At 37.1% G+C, this 27,697-nt stretch overlaps 2 protein-coding genes across 2 annotated transcripts in view; one reads left to right on the forward strand and one right to left on the reverse strand.

Moving 5' to 3' along the window:
- Slco1b3 (solute carrier organic anion transporter family member 1B3) overlaps nt 1–27,697 on the reverse strand; it is a 1,042,880-nt gene that overhangs the window by 690,233 nt on the left and 324,950 nt on the right. The window lies entirely within an intron of this gene.
- Nucleotides 13,464–27,697, forward strand: part of LOC142855851 (solute carrier organic anion transporter family member 1A5-like) — a 69,645-nt gene continuing 55,411 nt past the window's right edge. Inside the window, exons 1-5 of the mRNA XM_075982378.1 lie at nt 13,464–13,549; nt 15,909–16,085; nt 17,759–17,868; nt 22,489–22,630; nt 25,687–25,819. Coding sequence (XP_075838493.1) covers nt 17,809–17,868; nt 22,489–22,630; nt 25,687–25,819 — 335 coding nt within the window. The 5' untranslated portion in view covers nt 13,464–13,549; nt 15,909–16,085; nt 17,759–17,808. The remainder of the gene's footprint in view (nt 13,550–15,908; nt 16,086–17,758; nt 17,869–22,488; nt 22,631–25,686; nt 25,820–27,697) is intronic.

Genomic DNA, 27,697 nt, shown 5'->3' on the forward strand with positions numbered 1-27,697 from the left:
ACATCTGGCCAGTGTCTTCTGACTCCACCCTTCTTTTTCCCATCATCCTTAGATTAGTTGGCCCAGCTATACAGTTGATTAGTCACTCAAGGTTCTTCTGTAATGTTGGGGCACCTGTATTCAGTCTGCATGCCTAAAATATCTTACAGACTTTCCTGTGAAACTGGAATTTTGAAGAAATTTTGTAGCGATATTTCATTTGTATTTTAATAAATAAAGCTAGCTAGAAGTTCAGAGAGTAAAACAGCTGCACTGATCAGCCTTATAGACCAGGGAGTGTCGACACACACCTTTTACACTGTTTTGCCATATAATCTGGGAGGTAGTGGTGCGTGCCTTTAATTCCAGCACTAGAGAGAAATATAAAATGGAATGAGACAGATCTCACATACAGTCTTATTCTGAGATTTCTGGAGGCAAGACCACCATTTTGGACTGAAGTAGTGGTAAGAGCCAGTGGCTGTCTGTTTTGCTTTTCTGACCATCAGGTTGGAACCAAATTTCTGTCTCTAGGTTTTTATTAATCATGCTACATATTGTACCTTGTCATATCAGATTTCAGCAATCATGTTTTTGTGTCTCATGCTTGTCCAATTTGGACAGCACATTTTTCAGTCACATGGCAAGGAAAGCTTCTTGCCCAGTGCCTAACTTTTGTCACCAAGAAAGTAAATTCCATAAGGAGTTTCTTCGATATCCATCATCTACTCTGAGGTATATTAGTGCTTCCAGGAAAAGTCATGTCTCATTGTGATTTTTAAAAAAAACTTATGTTATTAAAACATCTTAAATCCAATATTTTGTAGAGCTATAAAGTGTTTGAAAACCATCTTTCTATTGAAAATATAGCTCTGTTTGACATTGAAAACCTGCCTAACATGACTACAAGTTTGATTGTAACTCGTAACTATTAACCTGCATATCTATATTATCCTAAATAGTTTGTAATAATAACATTTAAGGACTAGGAATTTACATGCCAGTGTTACTTGAGCTGTATAGGTATGATGCCTTGAAAAAGAGTAAAAACATTTGTAGGTTGTGCCACCATGCCATTCTACTCTATTTCTTTTTAAGGACTTCTCTATCTTTTTTTTTCTTTTCTCTCTCTTCATTTATTTTTAAAAACACTGTAAACCATTTAAAGTCTTTTGCTTTGTTTTCTGTCTAAATATGTCTTATTGTATATATCTATCGTTTTCATTGCACATGAGTATTTCATCTGATGAGTGATATAACTAGGATTAAAGCTGTAGTTTGGAAGCTTGCTCTACCCCATTACTTAGCTTATTGAGAGTCTAGCCTCATGGCAGAGGTACTGGCAGGGGTCGCTTTATTGCCAGAACTCTATGGAGTTTTTAGGTCCATGCCACCACCAAAAAAAAAAAAAATCGGATGCTAACTTCCTATAAGCACTATTTAAATGTTTGGTGTCAGGACTTTTTAAAAGAGATGTTAGGTTTTTACTGCTAATCCTTAGTCAGGAAGCCTCTCTTAATAGAGGTATGGCTCTACTTGCCTCTAGCAAACAGAGCCCACCTCAGAAAATTATGCTACCAAGAAGTCATGTTTGAGTCTTTTGTGTCTAGAATCAATTCCCAAGCTCTCTCAAGTTTTATGTGGCCGTAGATGCTAAATGTTGGCATCATTTGTTGTTGGAAGTTTCTGTCCCACCTGGTTCCACAGCCATTCAGTACCAAATAGACATATAGAAGTTTATATTAATTAAAAAATTGTTTGACCTATTTGTTCAGACTTATTATTAACTCTTATAAGGAACAGCTTTTTCATCCTGGTTGCCCCAAACCGAAATAACCACACAGAATTTGTATTAATGAAATTACTGGTTGGCCAATTAGCTTCTTATTGGCTAACTTATATATTAATTTAATCCATTTCTAGAAATCTGTATATTGCCATAGGGTCATGGCCTACCTACAAAGTTTCTCCACATCTATCTCTGGTGGTTGATCCATGACATCTCCTGACTCCTTGTCCTTCCTCCCAGCATTCCATTTAGTTTTCCCCATCTATCTTTGTTCCTCTATAGCTCTGTTATAGGCCCAAAGCAGTTTCTTTATTCATTAACCAATCAAAGCAACACATAGACAGAAGGACCTCCCACACTAATTAACTATCTATTACAATCTAAATTAACCCATAATTCTTGTCTATGTTTAACCACATGGCTTGGTATCTTTTCTCCATGAGGCATTTTTGTCTTGCATCTTCTGTATCTGGTTGATGACTGATGCTCTATCTTTCCTCTTCCCAGAATTCTCAATCTGGTTGTCTCACCCACACTTCCTACCTGGCTACTGGCCAATCAATGTTTTATTAAACCAATATGGGTGACAAATCTTTACAGTGTACAATAGTGTTTTCCCACAGCAATGGGGCAATTTCCATGACAGCCAAATCTACACAGAAGCCATTTCTTGATAAGCCAAATCTATATTTAAACTTAAGTCATCCCGTTCTGGGATTGAATATCAGATACTTGCACACTAGGCAGCAGTCCTTCCCTGAGTGTTAGCCCAAGGCCAAACATTTCTTTTCTTCCATATGCTGAGGTGCATAAGGGCTGGAGAGATGACTTAGAGGTTAAGTGGTCTAAGTTCCTGCTTGATAGAGCTTCTGGTCTTTTTGGTTTAGAAGCATTTAATAGTAGCAGTTGAAGGAGTGATGATGAAATACATTCTACAGAGTAGGACAGAATGGAGACAAAGGATGCTGAACTGACCAATCCAACTGAAGTCAGCCAAACAGGGAAGGCAGCACAGCCCAGTAGCACAAAGGAAATTTCCAGCTCATAATTGGCTAGAGCTTGAGGAACTTTGGGGAAAAATTCTTCCCTACTATCTTTCCATGAAGAAACATCATCTTTATGTTTATAAGAATATTGAGCAGGGAGAATGTGCTATATATAAGAAAGTAAAACAATCAATTGAGTGCATAGCAGAATCTGCCATGGAGTGACTAATGTTCATTGTATTCTTCTGATTCAAATTATTTTCTATAGTATTCATTGATAAAAACCTGTAATATTTTATGAAAGATATCAAAAGATCATTTAGACTTAACATATTTACCTCTTTGGCTTTGTGTGTGTTAAATTTATGAACAGAGGAGAACCAGTCTGTTATTAGATGTCCTTCTGTCTATGTATTGCTTTTATTGGTTAATGAATAAAGAAACTGCCTTGGCCTGTTGATAGGGCAGAACTTCGGTGGGAAAGACTGGACTGAATGCTGGGACAAGGAAGGCAGAGAGAGAAAGAGAGATGCCATGGAGCCACTGCCAGAGTCAGACATGTCAAAACCTTGCCCATAAATCACTACCATGTGGCAATATACAGATTAATGGAGATGGGTTAAATTGAGATGTAAGAGTTAGCCAATAAGAAGATAGAGCTAATGGGCCATGCAGTGTTTTAATTAATATAGTTTCTGTGTGATTACTTCAGAGCCAAGATAGCAGAGTGGCTGGGAAGAACAAGCAGCTCCACTACAACAATTGGCACACTAACGTGGTTTACTAAATCCACCTAAGCCTAAGAAAGCTTGAAAAGGAATTCTAGACATAAAGAAACAAATTTAGTTGCATTTATTTTTTAGCTGGCGGCTTACTGCAGCTTCTTTAAGAGAGATTTTCCTGATTCATCTGTAGCAAAAGAAAAAAGCCACACCGTTTTGAAACGCTGGCTTTCTGGGTTATGCTCCAGCACCAACACTGACTCTTTCAGACAGGAGTTCCTGCTACAGAGCATTTGGGTGGGATTTGTGGGCAGACTGTTGCAGCTTGCTTAATGGCAACATGGACTGACTGTGTGCCTAAGAGTGGGGTGGTATGTGTGGTGTGAGTGTCTCTGCCATGCTAGACTGGTCGGGCAAGCAGGAGCTTCTGTATTTCCCCTAGAAATGATGCAGTTTATGTTTTTAATAAGCGCTTACCATTTTCAAAAGCTCTCCTTGACAATAAAGAATTACAAATATGCAATAAAGACAAATCCAGATGGAAAAGAATTCTAAACAAGTCACTGTGTTGGACAAATGTACATAGGTTGGAGAGAAAAAAAGAGTATACAGAGTCATAAAGTAAAGCAATGCCTTAGAGATAGTCATAGATTAAAATACTAAAGAAAAATAAGCCACATAAAATGGAAAATAAACAGAGAGTCTAGATTAAGCATATTTTTTGTGTTATCTTGAATTTTTTGATTGTGAATGAGCTAACTACAGAGAGATGTTTCATTATATGGACTGCTAAGCTAAACCAGCATGTATATTTATAAATGTATCTTGATTCCAAAATTTGAGTCTAAGGATATATTGCTTTGGAAAAGAGGTTATTCTCTTGTTTTTACAGAGGATGAGAACCTGTGGATTCATTCCAGGCTAATATGGATTGATAGAGCAGAACCCCCTGAAAGGTCATAATAAACACCCTCAAAAAATTACTTCACTTAGCTGCTGACTGAGATGAACCTAGCAGACAGGATACACCATGAAAAACCTTATTAACAGTGCTCCAAACAGCAGGAAGCAGTATGGACAAAACTATGCCCATATTCCCAAATATTGTTTATAATTGTTTGTTTACATTCAAAGAGGATACAATATAGATATGAATAATTTGCATTGGTATATATCTTGATTTATTGATACAGATTTAAGGCTAATCTTGTTATATGTATATTTCTGCTCTTGATTAAGGTGTTTTGTGTATGTAGTTCATTTAAAAATGTAATATACAACTAAGAAATATAGGTTAATAGATAATAATCTATAATAGTTAAGCTTGTAGTCATCTTAGTTAGATTTTCTAAATATATAAATATATTTCAGTTAGATAGGCATTCTTCAAATCTTTCAGAGATTTTGAAATGCTTTAAATTTTAGGACTTTTCCTGACAGTGAGACACATCTGTACCTAGCAGCACCAATCTACTTCAGGAGGAAGATGGGCATTGCAGAGTCTCCTTACGGAGTTTGTTAGATGAACTGGACATGCACAATCCACAGAGAAATGACCGCTTAACTTGTCTTATGGTGAGATGGTCTTTTGGGGATCCTAATATATGAGGCTGTTAGGACACAGGAAAATGTGATGGACAAGCTGCCAATATAAGTGGAACTGACTTTGAAATTTTCTTATTCATGAAAAAGTTTACCAGATGATATGGGCCTATAGGCTAAAGATGGATGCCCCAATGGTACAGAAGAACTTTGAGTGACTGTCCAGGCAGCAAGATGTCTCTGTCAATTTTAGAGTATTGAAAGTTGCTTATAATGTACTACCTGTTTATTAGTTAATATTATGTCATTCTTGATTCTTTGATGGAGTTGAAGAATTTATAGTTATAGATTTTCTTAGTTATGATAAAACATAAAGTAGGCAAAATATTGTGTCTATAATTCTAATTTGATACCTGTTTTGTTATATGTAATTTTACTATGTTAAAGTTAAAGCCTTCCTTTTTGTTTAAACAGAAAAGGGGAAATGGTGTGGGAGGTCTTTCTGTCTATGTCTTGCTCTTATTGGTTAATGAATAAAGAAACTGCCTTGGCCTGTTAATAGGAAAAAAACTTAGGTAGGCGGGGAAAACTGGACTGAATGCTGGGAGAAGGCAGGCAGAGAAAGAAGCAATGGAGCCTCTGCCAGAAACAGACATGCTGAAACTTTGCTGGTAAGCCACTGTCACATGGCGATACACAGATAAATGGAGATGGGTTAAATTAATATGCAAGAATTAGCCAATAAGAAGTTAGAGCTAATGGGCCAAGCAGTGTTTTAATTAATACAGTTTCTGTGTGATTCTTTCAGGGCTAAGCTAGCCAGGCAGCTGGGAAGAACAAGCTGTCCCACTACAACACCAGTCCTTTTAAGTAAAAAAGAGAAAAAAAAACAAAGAAATACAAAATTAAGAAGTTGGAGGTGTATTATATAGAATTTACTAATTAGGTGATCTTGCTGGAAGCTAGAGTAGATCATAACAGGGAAGGCTACACACAGTTGGTCAGGTGGAGGGCACTGTGTCTCAAATGCTCAGAAACACTGCACTCTATGGAATGGTGCATAAATCTGCGGTATTATGCTTCTTTATATTTTATTGATTTGTGAAAACTCCTGTTCAAACCAGCACAAATAATCTTTTTGTACCTATGTCATTTGTTGATGCTTTGGATTAACTTATTTACAAGCACCTCCCATTCATAATCTCAGAGTATAAAATCATTTGGACTCATTCCTCACTCACATCTCTTTAACTTTTGTTTTTAATCTTCACTTAGATCATATTTAGTGTTTTGTCTACTTGGGCAGTCCACGATGCCTTGATTCCATTGATTTCTCTAGGTCCCTTTGTTCCCTTCAGTGAATGGCCACATACATGTTCTATGACATCCTTTTAACTCAAAAATTCTTCAAATTACCCTTACTTATGTTTTTAAAAATATTATTTATTTTTTATTTGTTGGCATTCGGCCTGCTTGTATTTATCTGTGCCATGTGAATATAGCAAACTCAGAGGCCAGAAGAGTGTGTTGGATACCTGGAACAGGAGATAAAGTTAGTAATGAACTGGGTACTGAGAATTGAACATGTGTTCTACATAATAATAGGTACGCTTTTAACTTCTGAGTTATATCTCTAGCCCCCACCTTCCTTTCTCTAACATAGCTTGCTATCCCTTCTTTTACAAGCACTAATCAATCACACAAAACAGGATAAAAATGTACATGGGCAGCATATCTTACTAACAGGTAAAAGAAATAAACATCAAACTATTTACAGGTCTTTCCAGAATGGGTATTGAAATCCTGGGGGAGCATACAAGTGTTTCCATGTTTTACTATGTGGAAGGACAGTATTTTATTGATCTCAATCTAACTAAAGTTCTGGCCAAATGCAAAAAGAAATACATGGCAATAACCCATAAGCAAATTGGCATCAAACAATAAGAGAAAAGATATTTTTCTATTGCTATCATCTAGTGAACACAGAATCAAGCAGCCAGAGGTAACATTCTCAGAGAAGATAAACAGAATCAAACCCCAAAAGCAATCACAGATACAAATAAGTGCTGTCCTTGGCAAAAATTCTGCCAGAGGTTCAGGTTTACTTTAGTGAACTCAGAGATGTCACACAATATTGATTGGTGCAACAACGATAATAATCTGGCACTGTTTTAGGTTTCAGTCAAACACATTAGAAGAAATTAAGATAGTAAAGTAAGTCAGATTTTTAAAAGTTACTAAAATTTGATAATAAATAGAAAATATTTACTGTAATGCAGAAAAATAATTTTTAATGCAGGTCATTGTGATTCATGGGGACATGTAGATGAGTGTAACAATCTCCAGTCATTAATACTCTATTTTTTCCTGTGAAATTGCCATCTTAATCTTGTAAGCAGTTTACAACTAATTGACTGCGTACTTTGTAGTGTGCTATGCCTTTCTTTAAAATTTATTGTCTTTATTGTGTTGAAAGGTACTGACATGTACATTGTGTGGTATATTGTGTGTTGTGTTACATGGTATGTGACACATGGTATGGTATGAGTAAGAGTATGTGTGTTGGGGGGCAACTGTTTGGAGTAGATTCTCTCCTGTCTTTATGTGGGTTCTGGGGCTCAGCCTCAGATCACAATGCCATATAATGTCATTCTTAGCTTCTTTTTGCATTCTAAAGTGGTAGTTCATTCTCTTCATATTATTTAAAATATGCACCAAGGTGAAAATGATATTAGCATTCAAAATAACATTGTCCACAGGAAATCTATCTCTCAGGAGGTAAATTTTCTGTACATTGAAAGGATTGTGAGTTGCACAGGTTATTTCATTGGATGCTATACTTAATAATTTATGTTTCATTACATAATAAGCTACAAGAAAATGTTGAATTCTTAGTAGGTTAGCTACTTAAGATGATGTTTACCAGCAATTATGATATTCTTACCTATATATCATATGAGGGAGTAGATAAGCAGAGATTACCAATAATGGGTATCTATTTACTATAATGAAAATGAAGTCTACAAGTACAGAAAGAAAGACCACTGCTGGACCAGAACTGGAAGCATCAGTGTGTCCTCACTTTTATTATTTTTATTTTTAGGTAAGTATATTTGGACACATACATCTATTTCCTATCTGTGAATGATCATCTCTATATCTCTGTCTATGTCTTGGTTCCTATATATTAGTTTTTAGTCATGGAAATCAATTTTTTGGAGGAAAGTTTGACTTGAGAGCTCTGCTGGGGAGAGTCAAAATAAATAAATAAACTTAGATCATCTCATGATATAAAGTGTAGAAGCTGCCAGGGTAGAGACAGAAAATGAGGAAGTAGCCATCAATAAGAACAAAGAATAAACAAATGGACAGTAATAGCCACTTTCAAAATGATATAATATTTGAAGGGCCAGTGTCATTCACAAGGGTTCCTTTACATGCAGGACTTAAATTCACATAACTTATACTAGAAAAAAATGAACATGGGTTTGGTATAGTAATGGTTAATTTTTATTGTCAACTTGACTGGATTTAAAAATTTCTTGGAAACATATACTTATGGGGCACTATGCAGAAAGTTTAACTGAGGTGGGAAAAGTATGGATGACACTACCTTATGGACTAGGGTCTCCCAGACTAAGTCAATTGTAGTAAGGAGCTGTGGGCAGTGTTCCCAGCGCCCGGCTGCCAGCATGGTTAGCTTTACACCCAAAATAACAACACACAAACTGTATTCTTTTAAACACTGTTTGGTCCATTAGCTCTAGCATCTTACTGGCTAATTCTCACATCTTGATTAACCCATCTCTAATAATGTGTGTAGCACCACGAGGTGGTGGCTTACCGGAAGATCTTAACCTGCATCCATCTTGCAGAGGAGAGCTATGGTAAATGCCTGGAGAGGAGAGTCACAACGTCTGGCTCACTGCCTTCTTCCTCCCAGAATTCTGTTCTGTCTGCTCCACCTACCTAATTTTCTGTCCTATCAGGGCCAAGGCAGTTTCTTTATTAACCAATAGACAGATGACCCTTCTCCATCAATCAATAAGACAAAGTAAGCTAACACTAGCTTCCCAACAGTGGCTGCAGTAAGACACCTCTCAACAGTCTTACCCTTCCCTCTCTACCATGATGGACTGCACCCTCAAGGTGTGAGACAAAATAATTTCTTTCCTATATAGCTTATATTTGTCATAGCAGGATCTTGAACTGTTCACCATCAAATCATCACACAGAGACCTTTTTATTCATTATGAATGTTGTCTTATCTTAGCTTTTTCCACTAGCTCTTATAACTTACATTAACCCTTCCTCTTCATCTATCTTTTGCCTCAGGGATTTTTACTTTATTTTATTCTATATGTCTTACTTTTCTTGCTTCTTCTGTTTGTTTGGCTGCTTGTTTGGCTGGACCCAGGTGTCTCCTTCTCTTTCTCCTTCTGTCTCTCTTCTCTTTCAGTCTAAATTTTTCTCCCACTTATTCTTCCTGTCCAACAACCCTGAATATCCTTCAATTGCCTCACTATTGACTATTCAACTTTTTACTTCACTGATAAGGTGCTTTAGATAGGCAAAGCAACACATATTTACATAATTGAACAAATGAAGCATAAACAAACATAACACAACTTTCCATACATAAACAAATCAATACAGATTTATATAGTTAAAGTAATATTCTACAACTTAAACAAATGCAACACGTCTTTGTATAGTTAAAGTAATATTTCTTTTTGTCTAAATAAAAAAAGATTTCAGCTTTAACATAGAAAGACAATATACAATAAGAACAATTATCAGGAATTACATTTATATCTAGTACATTTGTATATGACAAGTTCACAGAGAAAACACTTTATCCTATCTTGATTAGTACTGTACCTCATTTGTCACCTCTTATACCTAAGGAAACTATATAGATAACTGTCTAGTTTTCAACTTCATAATATATCCCAAGAAGATTTATATTACTTGAGTAAATAGGAAGTACATAGCAAGTCACTGCCATTTCCAAAACTGTATAGATGACAGAGACATCTGGGTGCCTGGAGTATCACCCATGCTTTTTTGTATTATTGGGACATCCATCTTCCCCATACAGGCCAAGCATATATGGCAGAATTTTCTATGAAGCAGGAATTTAAAATGATTGTACCACCTGTCTTGGTAAAGTTCTGCTGCCTTTTTCATTTGTGTCCTGCTTGTCCAGTTTGGATGGAATACTGTCACCAGTTAAAGTAAGGACAGATCCTTACCCAAATGAATAGATTTGCTACAATGAAAGCAAACTCCATATGGAGTTTCTTTGATGTCTATCATCCTTTTATGAGGTAGATTAGCACTTCCAGAGGCAGATATTTATCACCGTCATGAATAGCTTTAGGTTATTGAACATCGTAAATGTTATATTCTGTAGGTCTCTGAAGCATTTGATATTCACCTAGTTAGGTAAAATATATCTGTTCAGCCTTGAAAACATACCTAATTTGACTATAAGTTTGATTATTATATAATCAAATTATCTAGCTATCTTACTAATAATCTGTATTTCTGAATTATACATTACATATTTAAATGACCCTAATAAACATAATACCACAAACAATAGTAGAAACGTACAAACAGTATAACAAAAATAGCTTTATATTTTTATCAATATACAAAAACCCTTACCAATGTAAAATATTTGACATATTATATTCATATACCCCCAAATGATAACAAACATCCATAACCCATCAAATGTCTAAAAACACTTGGGAAAGTGAGCCTTGTGTTCTCTAGACTGCTTCCTGTTGTGTGTGGGTGACAACATCTCCAGGGGTCCATGAGAAAATGGAGACAATGATCAAGTCCTGGGAAAACTAGTTGTAACCTTTGTTGTCCAGTCTGAGAAATCTTTACATCTTGAGGAACAAGTATATATGTCACCTTTCTTATAGTTTTTGTTGTTTATTTCTTGATGTCTGTAATCAAGATTTTCAACAGGTCTCCTGTGACCAAACCTAATATTTGTTGACCTTGAAGGAATCCATGGACTTTTGTTTCCATGGTAATGAAAGCATAATCTCTCTCCCAATGCAATTACATTTCTTGAAATCCATTTTAAAGTTAAATCATTTCTAAGATATCTAGTCTGGTTTAATCCAGCAGTCCTGTTTACAATCCCATGTCTCTCAGCATTCAAAAAATCAAAGTCAACAAAACATACATACTGGATCCAGATTCCCTGTGTATTTCCCATCTTTACATGTCTTTTTTACTTTATATTACTTTACTGTTTCTTTAAAGATTTTATTATCTCTAAACTATATATTTTTCCTTATGAATGCCTATACCCATTTTCTTTTCTTTCTTAAACCTATGCACATTTTTAAACACATTGCATTGTCAGAATTAATTCAGTCATTTACCTTTTGGGATATAGGCCCTTTGGGCATAGTCTGAGGGGATATGTATGCACTATAAGTTGCATGAAGAAATATGCTCACTCTTTTGCTTAGTGTGAGGAGAGACATAAGACGAAAGAGAGAAAGCACAAGATCAGTGGTAATTTCAGCCCTTTCTCTGTATTTGTGAGTTCATTCCTTTCCATTGGAACCCCTTAGTAAATTGGTTTCATTTACCTCTATTTGATTCTGCGAAAACACTGTAACCTGCTAATGCATGTCTCGATCCTTTTCTGACTGTGTGAGCCAAACCTTAGCAGCACAGCTTTATGTTGGTGACTTGTTCCTTCCCTATGAAGAGGGGCATTGACTGGAAGCTGCTTCTCACCAGGAACTCCATTCAACTACCCCAGCTCCAGGAAGTTGATGCTCCTCTCTGAGCATTTTTACTAAGTTCACTGTTTCTTCCTAATGTGCCAGCTGCTCAATTACTTCTTTGGCATAGTCTTTTAAAGGAGCTGAATCCATTTTTCTTTCTTTTTTAAGCTTTCTTAGGCCACACGTAGAAATTAGGTCCTCACATTGGGTATCAAATGTAGTAGGCTTTCTAGCACTGCCAGCCCCAAATCGTGGCATGAAGATTTATTATTAGTTATGAATGCACAGCCTTAAATTATGCTTGTTTCATTACTCTTTTAGCTGAGAGTAGCCTGTTTCACTTTATCTACATTTTGCCTGGGGACATTTTACCTTTCCCTCATTCTATATGTCCTACTTCTCTACTTCCTCTGGGTCTGTCTGTCTGGTCACTGACTGTCTGTCTGTATGGCCCAGGGCTTCTCCCTCATTATCTCCTCTTATGATTAGATTCATTCTTTTACTTAGTCACTTTGTCTGCCATCCTCACCTATTGCTCTACTGCTTAGCTATTAGATAAACAAATTTTTATTAGGCCAATCAGGTGCTTTACACAGGTGAAGGAACACAATTTTACATCATTAAACTTGTAGCATAAACAAATGTAACTCTTTTCATAGTTAAATGCAGCATAAAAATTCAACACATCTTTACATCGTTGAAGTGATAGCATATACAAACATAACTTATCTTTACACAGTTAAAGTAATATTCCACAATGTTCTGTCAGATATTTTGTCTCAGAAATGGAAAAGGTAGCTAATGCAATGATTGAGGATGTAGACCTTAATCCATTTAGTATAATAAAAAGCTTTAAGTCCATACTGATTTGAGTTAGTAAATATTGAGAAATAAGGGAAACAGTCTCCTAGCACAGAATATCAGCTGGTACATTTTACACAAATAATGGATTTTAAGTTGCCACTGAGTGCTAAAACTAGTGAATTAATGATATACAAAAGATTATGTGATCTATAGAACTCCACACAAATGTCCTCTGATTAAAATGGGAAAATACCTTGATACTAATAGAACTGGAAGATACACAAGGACCACATAGCCAAAGCTCTCTTTACCAATATTGGGCACTACATGCCTGGGCACATTGGGAAGGCATCATATCATTCCCACAATATTTCCAGACTAGTGGTGTAATGACAGCCTTATCATGAAGGGACGTTAGATAGATTTGTATTGGCAGCTATTTTGAACAGCTGGCATTCTTAGAAATTTTAATAAAAAAATCGATGTGTGTGAGTATGTGTGTCTGTTACATGGTTTTGGTGCCAAAGGAGGCTAGACAAGGGTGCTGAATACCTTGAGCTGGAGTTTTCGGTACTTCTGAACCACCTGATGTGTGCTCTGGGAAGAACAGCAAGTTTTCTTAACCAACAAATCATCTCTCAGCCCCATGATGTTCTCTGTTATGATGGTCAAGAATCCTTCTCTTGCCAAGAAAAGGCCAAAACACTGGTTCTTATCTATAAACTACAGATAATTACTTAAAAACAATGTCTGAGATTGGATTTGTGGTGCAGGAAGTCCTTCTGTATATGTGTTGCTTTATTGGTTAATGAATAAAGATTCTGGCTTGGCCTATGATAGGGCAGAGTACAACTAGGTGGGGAAACCTAAACTTAATAGTGAGAGAAAGAAGGCAGAGTTGTGAGATGCCATGGAGCCATCAGAGGAGAAAGACATGAGCTACTAACTGGAACCTTGCTGGTATGTCACAAGCCTCATGGTAAAATATTAAATAATGAAAATCGGTTAATTTAAGATATATGAGTAAGCCAGAAATATGCTTAAGCTTTTGGCCAAACAGTATTGCAAATAATATAGTTTCTGTGTGATTATTTCAAGTCAGGGCAGTCTGGAAATGAACAAGTGGCCTCCAACAATAGATTGGGTCTTGGGACAGTACTAGAAAGCCTATTAAGGAGGCTTTTCAATGGTACAGTGGGTAAAAGTCAGTTTGTTGCCTTGGACATATAACTGAATCACATGCCAAAAACTCATGTGGTGGAAGGAGAGTACTGAGTCTTGCAATATTTCTTCTTACCTATACATGTATTATATAGCACAAATTCAACACACACATGTGCACATACAAAATAAATAACTGTGATGATTTTTTTCAAAAAAAGTATTTTTAGTTCATTAGGTCTAAATGGCATATAAAAAGTTTATCATGTATTTGCTATTAAATTAATGTTAAATCTAAGATTTTAAAAATCAAAATAAAAATTTATGAAACAACACTGGTGTCTAAAACAATTTACATAGAGCTCTTTATATAAATTCTGTGTTCACAAAGTTATCTGTGCCAAATTGTCATATGTAAACAGGTATAAAGGCAAGCATTCAGCTAGATAGTGAATACATGCAACTTTTAAAAAAACAGGAATTTTAGTTTTCAATATGTGTGTTGGAGAGCTTTAATAGGCCTCTGTATGCAAGGAATACAACAGTATTGGTGCTTCAATGGTACAAATGGAGAGTATAATTGGACCAATGCTGTCAATTACTTTTGTCTTATAAATCTTTCTGAAAGAAAACCACTTCAAAAGAGCTAGATGCACTGAGTCCACTTATTAATTTTTAATTCAACTTCGTGTTTTAAAGGTTATTCAGTTAGGGGCTCTGTGGGTCATTGTTTTGTAGTAGCATTCAAAGGCACTCCCAATTTGGATTTTGGACTTCAAATATGTGCTGATGATGCATTGAGATGAAACTATTGACTCAGCTGCCTGAATGTTTTGTAATTAAATACAGGGAAAAATGCCAGAATTGCAAAATTAATCAACAGTACTCACATACACATCATGCTGAAATATTCAACAAACTATCTCCTGACCCAGTTGGAGCAACACTGTAGACTTTAAATCTATTCTGCAGCAGCAAACAACTACCATTAGCTGATTCTTGCTTGTGTGGTCATTTTATAATATGTGTTAAGATATTTAATTTGGCAGTGAGGATTATGGTTGTTTTGGCTAGTGTTCATCTGTTTTCGCATCCGTTTACTCCCATAGTCTATTTGTTCTATATACTAAACTGAAAACAAAGGTTCCCTGTCTATCGGACTCTGTTAGGATGTGTTACTGGTAAATATTTGTGTGACATTGTGATTATGGAGAAGCGGGAAATGCCAGGGCTTTCCTAGTTTCCAGTGGTGGCTTTCTGACATTGAGATCTCCAGCCTGTGCATCTCAGCTCCTTCACCTCCTGATTTAACCTGCTTCCCAGTATGACTTTCTAGCACTTCTTTTGTCTTTGTGACTGTCTTCTCACATTAAATTATTTTTGGTTTTGGTTATAAACTCTGTTTTCTTCTCTGCACTTCGAAGACAATAGATGCTGTTTTTATTTGTGGTTAGAGAAACTGAGTGGTCTATCCCAAAACTTGCAAATAGTTTGCAAAAAGATCTTCAAACTTGTACTTATTTCAAAGAAGAAGAAGCTAAGCTATTATGCTGCACTCAGATGACACAGGCATAAGAATGGTTCTCATTAATCTTCTTTTCCCTCTGACACTGACTGCCTCATGGCAATAGCTACCCTTCACCAGTTTATGATCTGTCTCTCCCATAGCTTCTGTGACCTCTTGAGAATGAGCACAAGCTTCATCTTCTTTATCTTCAGACCTGTGATACCTACAACTGTGCTCAGATTTTAGTAAAGCCTTAATAAACATTTATGGAGTGAATGAATATTATTCACTGCCATTGACAGGGTGACTGTTTAATTCCAGCCACAAGTCACGGTGTTGATGGGAGATATGCAGTTCATTTTCATAACAGTCTTGCATGATAGACATAAATATTCCTTGCTTCAATATAAAAAAGGCAAAAAAAATCATATAGGCAAAAGTCAACACATCTGGGATTAAGGTCACAATGGTGTCTTATACCTGACACTTTCCAGATGTACATACATAAGATGTAGTGATAAACAACCATGCAAGATGTCTCTTTGGGTTTTTGGTATTTTCATATCCCTACATTTTAAAACTTTGAAGTTCTAGATGTATCTGTTGTTTATGTTTGTATCAATTTTTGAGTAAAATTTTATGTCTCCCTAGGTTTCTGTGAATCAAAGTGCCTCAAATAGTTTTTCTCATATTGAGACTCCAGGGAAGTTTGGAATGTAAAGACCTCAAGAAGGAAGCCTGGAAAGCAGCCTTTGTGAATTTAGTTGAGCAGAGGTTGAGAAAAAAAACAAGAGATAGCTTCGAGTTCTTAAAGGCAGCAGCCTTCGAGTAAGTTGAAAGGGCACCATCTAGGTTTCTTTTGCTTTGCTAAAGAATTGAAAAGTTTTATTTTAACCACATTGTCATTAGGTTAACCCCAGAGCCTAACAAGCTCTGAGTCATGCTTATTGGGAGCTCACCAAGGCCAGCTGGACTGTGACTGAAAAAGCAGGGGATAAAACCGGACTCTCTGAATATGGCGGACAATGAGGGCTGCTAAGAAGCCAAGGACAATGGCACTGGGTCTTGATCCTACTTCATGTTCTGGCTTTGTGGGAGCCTAGCCAGTTTGGATGTTCACCTTCCTAGACCAGGATGGAGGGGGGAGGACGTTCGACTTTCCACAGGACAGGGAACCCTGACTGCTCTTCAGACTTGAGAGGGAGGGGGAGAGGATTGGGGAAAAAATAACACGGAAATCTAATTAAAGTAGTTTGCATTGGCTTTTTCAGTCGAAATCAACAAACCAATGTAGATTGACAGTATAAAATAGTCCCACACTAGCTCAGAGTTGAATATAATATAGGTGTAGACTCACAGTTTACACTCCACTGCACAAGCAGGGAACAGAATCCAGCAGAGAGAGAGAGAGAAAGAGAGAGAGAGAGAGAGAGAGAGAGAGAGAGAGAGAGAGAGAGAGAGAGAGAGAGAAAATGAGAGAATGAATTATGGCTGCATTTATAGTATAAGTGACCATGCCCGAGTGGACTGGTATCTTAAAGGCTATTAACTGAAGGAGTTCCCACAGCAAACCAAAACTTCTCTTATAGCATTATTTTCATGATCAGTCAGAATAAAAACTTCCTAGGTAATGTTATAGTATTCAAGGTATTAGTTAAATTGTTCCTATTCAAATGGTTATGTGTACATGTATGTGAATACAGTGAATATGTATATATTGATATGTATGTATATGTAAATGTGTGTGCAGGTGCAGATGCCCATACATAGATGAGTCAATACTTAATGTTTTCCTCTACCTCAGTTTTTATAATGGAGGTTTTTCACAAATTTTTCGGTTGTTCATTTGGTTAGAGTACCAGATTGACACACTACTGTGATCCTGCTGTCTGGGTCCTCCCAGTGTTGGGGTTACAAGAAATTTCCCAGAAGATCACTTGATTGCTAAGAATTTAAATTGAGGTCCTCAGTCATAGGAATCAAACACAGTACCAATTGAATCACTTCCACAGCTGTGCTGAACAGTTTATATCAACTTGACACAGGCTAGAGACATTTGGGTAGGAGGACTACTAGTTGAAAAACAGTCCCAAGGAGACATGGTCTTTTCTGTGGTGCATTTTCTTGATTGAAAATTAATGGTGGAGGGCCCAGCTCACTGTGGGTGGATACCTGGGATTGCCATCCTGGGTTGTCTAAGAAATCAGGCAGTCTAAGCCATGAGGAACAAAACAGGAAACAGTGTTTCTCCATGACCTCTGCAACTGCACCTGTATTCAGGGTGCTGCCATGAGTTTCTTCCCTGACATCTGACAGTGATGAACTGTAATTGAAACATTGTAAGTTAAAACCTTTCCACTTAAGTTGATTTTGTCTTGGTATTTTATCGCAATAGTAATCTTGACTAAGAGACCTAGTAAAGCTTTTATTTTTCATTTTTGGAATGACTCATTACAGCTCAATAAATAATTTAATTAACAATTGTTTGCTTTTTTGAAAAGGAAGCAGTAAGACATTTAAAACATAAACATCTGGAAACCGTCATAAGAACATGGGAGAACCTGGGAAAAGGTTTGCAACCCATGGGGTGACATGTTTTTCGAAAATGAAGGTATGAATTATTTAGATATATGTGCATGTATATATGCATGGCAATCTTTTAAAGCAAGCACTGAAAATTCTTGTAACATTGCTAAGCTTATATGAAGTTTCCCAACATAAAAACTATTTTGCCTAATGTGTTCTTAATGTACTGCCTTAAAGAAGCTGATTTTATTATTATGGTTATCTAGCTAGGATTATTTAACTAGACAGATTTTTCATACTAACTTAGAGTACAGATTTTCAACCTATGATTTGAGACCCATTAAGGGTGGAAGGCCCTTTCACAGGGGTCACCTAGGGTCATTGGAAAGCACAGCTATTTACTTTACAATTCATAACAGTAGGAAAATCGAAGCTATGAAGGAACCAATAAAAACAATTTCATGGTTGCGTCCAACTGAACATGAGGAATTGTAATAAAGGATGCATCATTATAAAGGTTGATTATCACTGTTTTAGGGAGTCTTAAAGGAGCATGAGGCTTAAAATATTTTATATGTGTATTATATTGTGATGGAATTTGGCCTGTGGTCAGAGGTCCAGCCAGTGCTCAGTTCTGAAGGATTTTTGACAAAAGATCAGGTCACGCCTAGGAAACAGTTCCTGAATAAAAGTGCTGCGTTGATTAATATGCAAAGATCTAGTCAGATGAATATATTCTATGAGCTTTGACAATATTCCAATCATTATGTAAGAGAAAATATCTATTCTGTTTACTGTTTGGGTGGTTTTCAATAGTTTTGAGATAGTTGTCCTTCTCACAGTTCCAAAGTTATCACTAAATGCAAGCTTAGCTTAACCCAGGATCTGAACATGGTTAGACTAGGTCTATGTGGAGTTCCTCCTAGGTTCCTCTCTAAGCTGCTGCCTCCTAAGTCATCCAATCACAAGCTCATTTACCTTATTCACCTGTAGTGGACTCCATACATTAATGTAAATGAGAGGAGGCCTCAGACTCAGCCCTGGGAAGTGTTTTTACCTGCAGTGATGCATGAATTATTGAAATCCAACCCCTCAAGTTATCCTTCAGTTCTCACATTCTGAGGAGCCCAGGCCTCTGGATCTTAATCTTTGAAAGATGTCTACTAGATGTGTCTCTTTGGACAATTTGTGCAATGTGTTTGTACTTCATCTGAAAATGATAGTGGTAGTCCTACATTTTAAGGGAAAACCATCATTCTGAGGCATCTGTGTTTATGTATCCCTCTCTGTGTTTATCTCTGTATGTGTGTGAGTGCTCACCATTCAGTGTCATCGTTTTCATGTGCTATGGGGGATTAGACCCAGATGCTCAACACAATGGCCAATACCTCTATCACTGATCTATACCTCCTCAGCTGTTAAATATGTTAATTACCTTCAATTTATGTTTTTATGTATATGACCCTTTTGCCCCCATGTATGTTGGTGTACTTGTGTGTCTGGTATCCTTGGAGGCCATAAGAAAGCGTTGAATTCCCTCGAACTAAAGATACAGGTAGTTTTGAAACACAATGTGGGTGTGAAGAGCTGAGCTCAGGTCCTCAGAAAGAGCAGCCAGTGGTCTTGACTGCTGAGCTACATCTCCAAATTCAAAGCTAAGGATAATGATGGGTATTCTGATTATCAATTACCAATATTATTAGCATTTATAATGAAATATCATGAGGTATCATAAACATTTCCCAACGCTCATCTTTGATTACTGTCTCAGGGTTTCTATTGCTATGAAGAAACACTATAACCATGCAACTCCTATAAAGAAAAACATTTATCTGGGGCTGGCTTAAAATTTCTGAGGTTTAGTCCATAACTATCATGGTTCGAAGCATGGCAGCCCAAGGAAGATACAGTTCTCGAGAAGGATCCAAAGGTTCTACACCCAGGTCAACAGGCAACAGGAATAGAGTGATACTGGGCTCACTTGCAGCTTCTGAAACTTCAGAGCCACCCTCCTTGACACTTCTTCCAATAAGGCCAGAGCTCCTAATGCCACTGCTTGGTGGCCAGGCATTCAAATCTATGAGTTTATGGGGCCATTCCTAATCATGCCATCACAGTTACTTCAGAGTTTAACAACAATATAGATACTCGTGTGCAGTTTATGGGAAAATGTTAAAACTGTAACTTTACAAGTCAAAATTTAGAGGTGATTGTTTAAAAAGACTTAGATTTCTCTGATTTAGAACTGTCCAAAATGTTAGGGTGGTTAAACAGTCTACAGTGCCAGACTGAAGCTTCTGCTTCTTACGTTTAGGAAACAATCATTAAGAAAAGTGTCCCAGGAGAGGGGAAATGATGGCCTTAATAACCTTTAATCACACATAGGACCAGAAATATGAAACTCATGTGAAATGATCAATTATCAGTTGCATTCCCTGAAAGATTTGTAGTGGGAAGAGGGAATATTTCTGCAAATTCCATTTGGTGTTAGACAAACTTCTAGAACACTGTTAAAGTATACTAGACTCGGTGTTCATTCTTACCATTTTATTTATTTTTATATAAATTCTGCTTAGGTTAATCCAGATTAATTGGTACTTGTAATAAAAAATTTTCCAAGCAGTAAATACTAACCTAATCCAGGATGGTTTGCCTATTATTTCAGATGAGATTCCAGAACTTCCGGAAGCTGGGATGATGACATTACCAACAACCTACTGATGGGATATAAGTTAAAGTAAACAGAAAGCTCATTCACTACATAATATAAAATAAGTTCATTAGTAACAGGAAAGTAGTGAGGAATCTTGTCAGGAAACAGACACATTTTATCCTGCACCTGAGAGACCCCAAAAATATTCTGCCCTGGCTTTATATGCCATGAACACCACTTAGACTACTGTGTTAGAGGGTTATAGGGCATATTGCCCCAGCAAGAAAAATAAAACAGGTCACTTTGCTGCATTATTGCCTCCAGAGTGAGATTGTAGCTTGTTTTTCTCAAGAACATAAGGAGGACAAATTGTTGAACTAGCCAAGGACAGCACAAATTCTAATAGTTCTTAATAATAAAAGTCCAGAGTCAGATATCTATTAAGGGGTGAAAGCTGAGAGATCAGATGAGTAGTGCAGCTATCTACTAGAGAGAACCTTTACCAAATCATCAGACTGAAGTGTGACCCTGAATGCCCTGTCTACAAGCCTCAAACTTCATCCTCTGACTGAATCCTTAAACTGCATTTGTCTTTCTGAAATCTCAGACTGATTCTGAGCTCCTGTCTCCTCTTTTTATCTAAGTGTTCCAGTTTTAAATCATGCAGTGCATACTCACACAGAGACCTAAGTTTCCCAACATAATAGTGTTTCCCACCTTTTAATGGGAAAAATCTCTCTTTTAATTCTTACTTTAAGGAATCCCAATTGTCTCAACAAATCTTCCACCAATGACAATTCAGATGCTGGTGAAGGGTGAGGCTGACTGCAGCTGCATAGAACAGTAGGAGCCTGAGCAGGTTCAACTGTGGTCAGATAAGGGGGTCCAGAAAAGTCTACCAGGAGAGAAGAAAGGAAAACCTAGTCGGTGAGGTGGTGACTCTGGCTGTGTGTAGCTTCAGCCTATGCTGGTGACAGCAAAACCATGGTCAAGCAGCTTTTCCGTATTTCTCACCCCAAAAGTTGTTCACCAGATGTAGCACAAACTCTCATTATTCTTAATAATAAAATTCCTGAGTCAGATATTAGGGGTGAAACCTGAGTGATCAGAGAGGCAGTGCGGCCAGCCACTGGAGAGACCTTTTACCTGTATAAAATCCTCACACTAAAGTGTGATCCTGTTTCCATGAATCCTCAGATTGAATTCTCTCTCTATGAAACCCCAGTCTGCATCCTCTGACTGAATACTCAAACTGCATCTGTCTCTCTGAAGCCTCAGACTGATCCTGAACTCCTGTCTCCTCCTGCCTTATATTTCTTTTTCCACCCAACCATATCACTTCTGTCTCTACCTCCTCAGTTCTGGGATTAAAGGCATGTGATCCCAACTGATGGGATCACCTTTGTGTAAGATCTAAATTTCTTTTAGAAAGATACAGTCTCGTATAGCCCAGGTAGCCTAGAACTCATAGAGATCTGTCTGCCTCTGTCTCCCAAGTGCTGGGATAAAGGTGTGTGCCATGACTGCTAGTCTGTGACTGACTAGTGGCTTAATTATGCACTCTGATCTTCAGGGAAGTTTATTTATTATATTACATATAAAATATCACGGTAGTCAAGGACATCCAGAGACTAGTCATTCCTGAAAACGTGAACAGAAATATGCTTTGGTTTCATTCTGTGTTCTGCGTCTTACCTTCCTTAAAGTGGACAGCACTTGTTTTAGAGATAACCTTATAATGCTGAAGACCAATCAATGACTGTGTCTTACATTGAATAGCTCCATGTCTCTCTGTATGAATAAGGAACATGGATAGAAAAACAAAGACATACCTTTTTACAAAACTCACCGCTGCTAATCTACTATTCTAACTGCATTTCCAGGGTTAGGACACTATGGTAGAGGAGAGATTGCATTTTAAAGTTTCTTCCATGTTCAAGGACTGTTTAGTTTGGAAGCAAATGTCATTGTAGAGGCTGTTTTGTCAGTAGGTGGTAGATATATAATTGGAAAACAAAGTTCTCACTTTTTCTTAAATGTTTTTCTTCCTAGGTGTTTCTGTTGGCATTAGCAATGGCATATCTAGCCCAAGCACTATCACGAAATTATATGATTTCCATGCTCACACAAATAGAGAGGCAATTCAATATCCCCACATCTATAGTTGGACTTATCAATGGAAGTTTTGATATTGGTGAGTCATATTTACTTATTATTGTGTATTGATAGTCTCTCCTAATTTCCTGCATAAGGTTTTCTAAACTGACTGAATTACATGCTTTCTGATGTGTTTGAACGGCCTGGTCTGGGTATGGAGTAACCATTTATTTAAATGTACCCAAGATAATATGTATTCCTTACTATATACCCTGATATGGCCTCTTTTTTAATGATTGAAATGTGATTTAGAGTATTAATATCTAATTCCATCACTAGATCACTGAGACAGACAATAAGTCCTTTTTCACGGCGTGTTAGAAGGTTGCTGTGGGAGCCTGGAAGAACTGGTATTCTGAAGGAAAGAGCAAATGCTTCTCTGCCCCTACAGTGCCTGTGAAGTTGGCAGCTCTCCACTCAAAGACACTGAGGAAGATGAGGATGCTTTCCTGTGTCTGAATTGTGTCAGACACAATTCCAAAGATTTGGGTAGTGTGGGTAATGAACTGGAATATGACAGTACAAAGGGTGAAGGAGGGAACGATGCCTTCTAAAACAAAGTGACCTGGAAACCTTTTGTTCTTAGTTTTTATTTCCTTCAAAGTGAAATTGATTTTAATGTATTCAACCAAAACAGCCATGAAAATCAGGACTGTGAAGTAACTAACCCACATTGAGGTTGGTTCATCTTATCTCCCAGGATAAAACATCTTACATGTGTTCTAGGTTTTCCCAGTGCTGTCAGGATGAATGTCTTACATAGACTTTTTATAGATTCAGTCATGTTCTAGTGTGTTAGATGCAGCACGTGCTGTTCATTCATTATCCAAGGTCCTATGGAAGACATTGTGCTAGGGAAGACAATATCCTGAAGGGGAAAGGTGAACCGGGAGGAGAAACGGACAGGTAAATGTGATGGAGAGATGTATACAGGGGTGAACCATCAAATAGTTTGTGTTTGGATCAAGTCAGCCCTGAGATATGGGAAGATGTAAGTTGTTAGAACATGAACCTGGAGAAGTGTGCAGTGACAAAAAATGGGTAGAGACTATGGCCTGCTCTGGAATGTGTCTTTTATCCTTCTGGTGCCAGAGAGCCATTATGGGGTTTGAAGAGTGTCATGATCTTTTTATGCTAAGGACTCCTATTGAAAAGCCAATACCACCTGATTTTAGGACATTTTAATTGTACAAAATGAAACTATATAGGTCAAAAGGAATCCAGTTACACTGAAGTATAATTATCAGAACATTTAAACATTTTATCAGGAAGGAATATTCATGCTTTTTAAAAAGGCAAAGATTATCTACATCTGATTTTCTAGTAATTATTGGCTGCATGACTTTTTGCAGTATTTACAACAACCACAAGGTTACAAGCCTTTTGGAGACAGAATGATGACTCTTCAGGTCGCAATTGCCTTCTGCACTACCACAAACACAAATGCTAATGTCCAGTTAATACTTATTGATAACAATTCTTATCCAAGTTCTTGGAAATTCTAATTTCTGTGAAATCAGAGGTTTTTAAACTAAAGGTAAAAAAGTCCTAATTAAAGTAGAAAATGACAATACCACCACTGACTGGCAGGTGATTTAAGGGAAGTCTTAAATTCAGTCATTGACCAGTGAATGCAGCAGTTGGTAGGCCTTTCCCTACCAAATGGTAGTTTTGGTAGTTTTGCCAGCAACCTTCCCAGGGCCTAAACAGCACCTTACCTTTTCCCACACACCTTCCCACAAATTATTTGAGGGGGATAGCAAGGCAATGTAAAGGCCATCTAAGCCTAATATGAAGAAGGGAGGCTTTTCCTTTCAAAAAATAGAGATTTCAGACAAGATTCTGTGCATTCATGGTTGTTCATCAATAGACTAGAAAGATGCTCAGAGTTCAAACAATAAGTATCCTGGGACATTACCTTCTGCTTGATGATCTCAATGACAGGTCTTGGAGAGAGACAGCATAATAAATATACAGAGGTATGGCACATACCATTCAAAATAATGCAGCATTTCTTCTATGTAGATAGCAGACTAGAGAGAAATAGAATTGAAAGACAAACAGTCTTCAAATATTTTTGAGATATTTAAGATCATTGAGATATTTTCTAAGACATGAACAAGTGTGTTTGAGTTTTCTGATCCTTACTTTTTATACAGTATGAGCACAGTAAATATTCACCAAACTAAAAGTATGAGATTTGTAGAGTGCTTATTTATATATTTGTTTCTTCTAAATTCTCCTTTCTTCTGTGAATAATACTAATTAAATGGACATAAGTCTCACATATCTCGGACAAAACATTCAACAAATGTATTTCCAGTTCCTTTATTTACATTTTATTTTTGGGAAGTTCACAGTAAGTTTCCCAGACTGGTCGTGAACTCCCTCTGTAGCTTAGGCCATCTTTGATCTTTCAGTCTTCCTGTCTTACCAACCCCTATGACTGAGGATGGCAGCTCTGTGCCACCAGGCCACACTTATTCTTTTATTTCTTAAGCATGTTTATCAAGGGCCCCTAAGTCAAATGAGGTTTCCCACTGAGTTTTAAACCTAAGCTTTCTCCTAAACCACAGAGATGAATTTTTCATTTGAAGTTTTGACTCCTGCTATCTAGACCTAAGACGCATTTGGATGGTTAGGATTCTGAAATTTCTGTTAACAGTATTGCCTGGTCTAAGGGAGGATGTTACAGTAGAAGCAGACATCATGATTGACCATGTTGAACAATTAAGGAGTTTCTGAATACTAAGTTTAAAAATTAAATCCATTTGATTTTGCAGAGTTACAGTAGGCATGAGAAAAGAGGTCAGAGATGATGTGTAGGCTGACATCTGCTTTTTTATGCTTTACCAAGAGCTGGATACTCCTGAATAAAGCATTTAATATTCTTTAGAATGGAAGAGAAGTTTTCATCAGGGTCACAACTGACACACACAGACACATATATTACTGTGAATATATATATACATATATATATGTATATATATATATATAGTGAATTCTTAAGGTGGTTATTTAAACAATGAAGAGGCTGTTTACTATGATCTGCTAATACTTGACAGAAACAACATTCTCATTCCCCTCTCCTAGGAAGCCTTCTATTGATTATATTCGTGAGTTATTTTGGAACAAAACTGCACAGGCCTATCATGATTGGCGCTGGTTGTGTGCTTATGGGCCTAGGGTGTTTCTTAATATCACTACCTCATTTCCTGATGGGACGGTGAGTATTCCAGCCTTTGATTAAATTTTAGGTTCCACTCTTCCCTACATGAAATGAGGCTCAGAATTTCCTCCCTGGAAAGAGCAATGCTCCCCCAAAGTACAGAATGCTAAAATGGAAATTAGAAGACATGGTCTTCACTCTACTAATATGATTTGTGAATCTTATGACCTTCAGTCTTCTTAAGGTCCAATCCAGTTTACTGTGACGTGGGGTTTGCAACACTGCTTCCAGGAAGTTGAGACACCTGAATGGATCCTCTGAGTCCGCCTAAACCTGTGCTGCATCACTCATCAGGATAATTTAGACACTCCAGATATAAGGAGTCTACTGTTTGATATAATCACAGATGAGTGGGAGATAGACTAATGTAAATATTAATTTTTATTTTCATGCTTAGCAAAGTGTCTTACACAGAAAATTGTAAAATTTAAATTATGTTAAACTATTTCTGCTTTCTATGGATAGTTTTCAGTTCTTTCTTTTGCTTGCCTGGGTGTCAGAATGAATTTGTTTGGCTTTTTTCCCTTATCTTCTTCTCCTCCTGCCTCCCCTCTACTCTTTTTTGTTGTCAGAATTTCTGTCCTTCATGGTTCCCGCAATAGTTAAGTTCCAAAGAAATCACACAGAGGTCTACATTATTTGTAAACTGATTGGCTCATTATCTCAAGCTTCTTTTAACTCTTATAACTTATATTAGCCCATTATTCTTATCTGTGTTAGCCACATGGCTCAGTACCTTTTTCAGCAAGGCAGTCACATCTTGCTTCTGTGGTCTGGTCAGGACTGCAAAGGAATGGGCTTCCTTCTTCCCAAAATGCTCCTGTTCTCATTGACCCAATTCTATTTCCTGTCTGGTTGTCCCACCTATATGTCCTGTCTGACTACTGACCAATCAGAGTTTATTTAAAATATAATTGACTGAATACAGACCATTCTCTCACACTACTTTTTCATTATTTGCTTTTATCATTTCATTTTTTAAGATCTTTAATCAATTATATTTGTGTGAGTGTTTCATTTGCACACTATATTGTGTCTGTTGGCTGCAGTGATCAGAAGAGTATGTAATTTTTCCCAGGAACGAGTTACAGATGGTTGTCTGCTACTCTGTGGGTGCTAGAAAAAGAACCTAGATCCTCTTCAAGAGCATCAAGTGCTCTGCAACACTGAATCATCTCCCTAGTGCTGCTGCTGCTGTGTGTGTGTGTGTGTGTGTGTGTGTGTGTGTGTGTGTGTGTGTGTGTGTTAAGATCTTGCTATGAAGTCCAGTTTAGAATTCATTATTTAGCTTAGGCTGGCTTCAAATCTTTGTGATCCTCTCAAACTTTTGGTGATCCTCCTGACTGAGTCTTCCAAGAGTTGGTATTACATTACAAAGATGAGCCCCACAACAACCATTCTTTGCCTTTTTCTTATGCTTAATTAGTCACTAGTGGAACACCCAACCCTCTGATTTCCTGTTTACTTTCTCTCGCTTTTTTCTGTAGAGAAAAAAAATTCCCTATAGACTTTGGAGACATTGTCTCAAATTTTGTGCATTCTGATATTACAATTGGTATTCTAACTACTGTGACTGGTTCTCTTTTATCTCCACAGTTTGACACTGATGAAGATTGCTTTAAGTTTTTTGCCACCTCCATCAGTTAGTTGCTTTTGGTCAAGACATTTAGTAAAGATTTTTTTTTACTCTTTTCTCTCTGATGATATATTCCTCTTCCTCTTCTGCAGCTACTACATGTTCACTGGAATCCTAGATTTCATTCATATATTGCCAAATTTCTAACATCATGTCTTTGAATCTCTTAGCTACTTTCTGGGAAATTCAGCTTCATCGTCCAGGCTCTTCAATTCAGGGTGTGTAAATTTATATTGTCA

The sequence above is a fragment of the Microtus pennsylvanicus genome, chromosome 8 (assembly GCF_037038515.1).
Source record: "Microtus pennsylvanicus isolate mMicPen1 chromosome 8, mMicPen1.hap1, whole genome shotgun sequence".
Taxonomy (NCBI): domain Eukaryota; kingdom Metazoa; phylum Chordata; class Mammalia; order Rodentia; family Cricetidae; genus Microtus; species Microtus pennsylvanicus.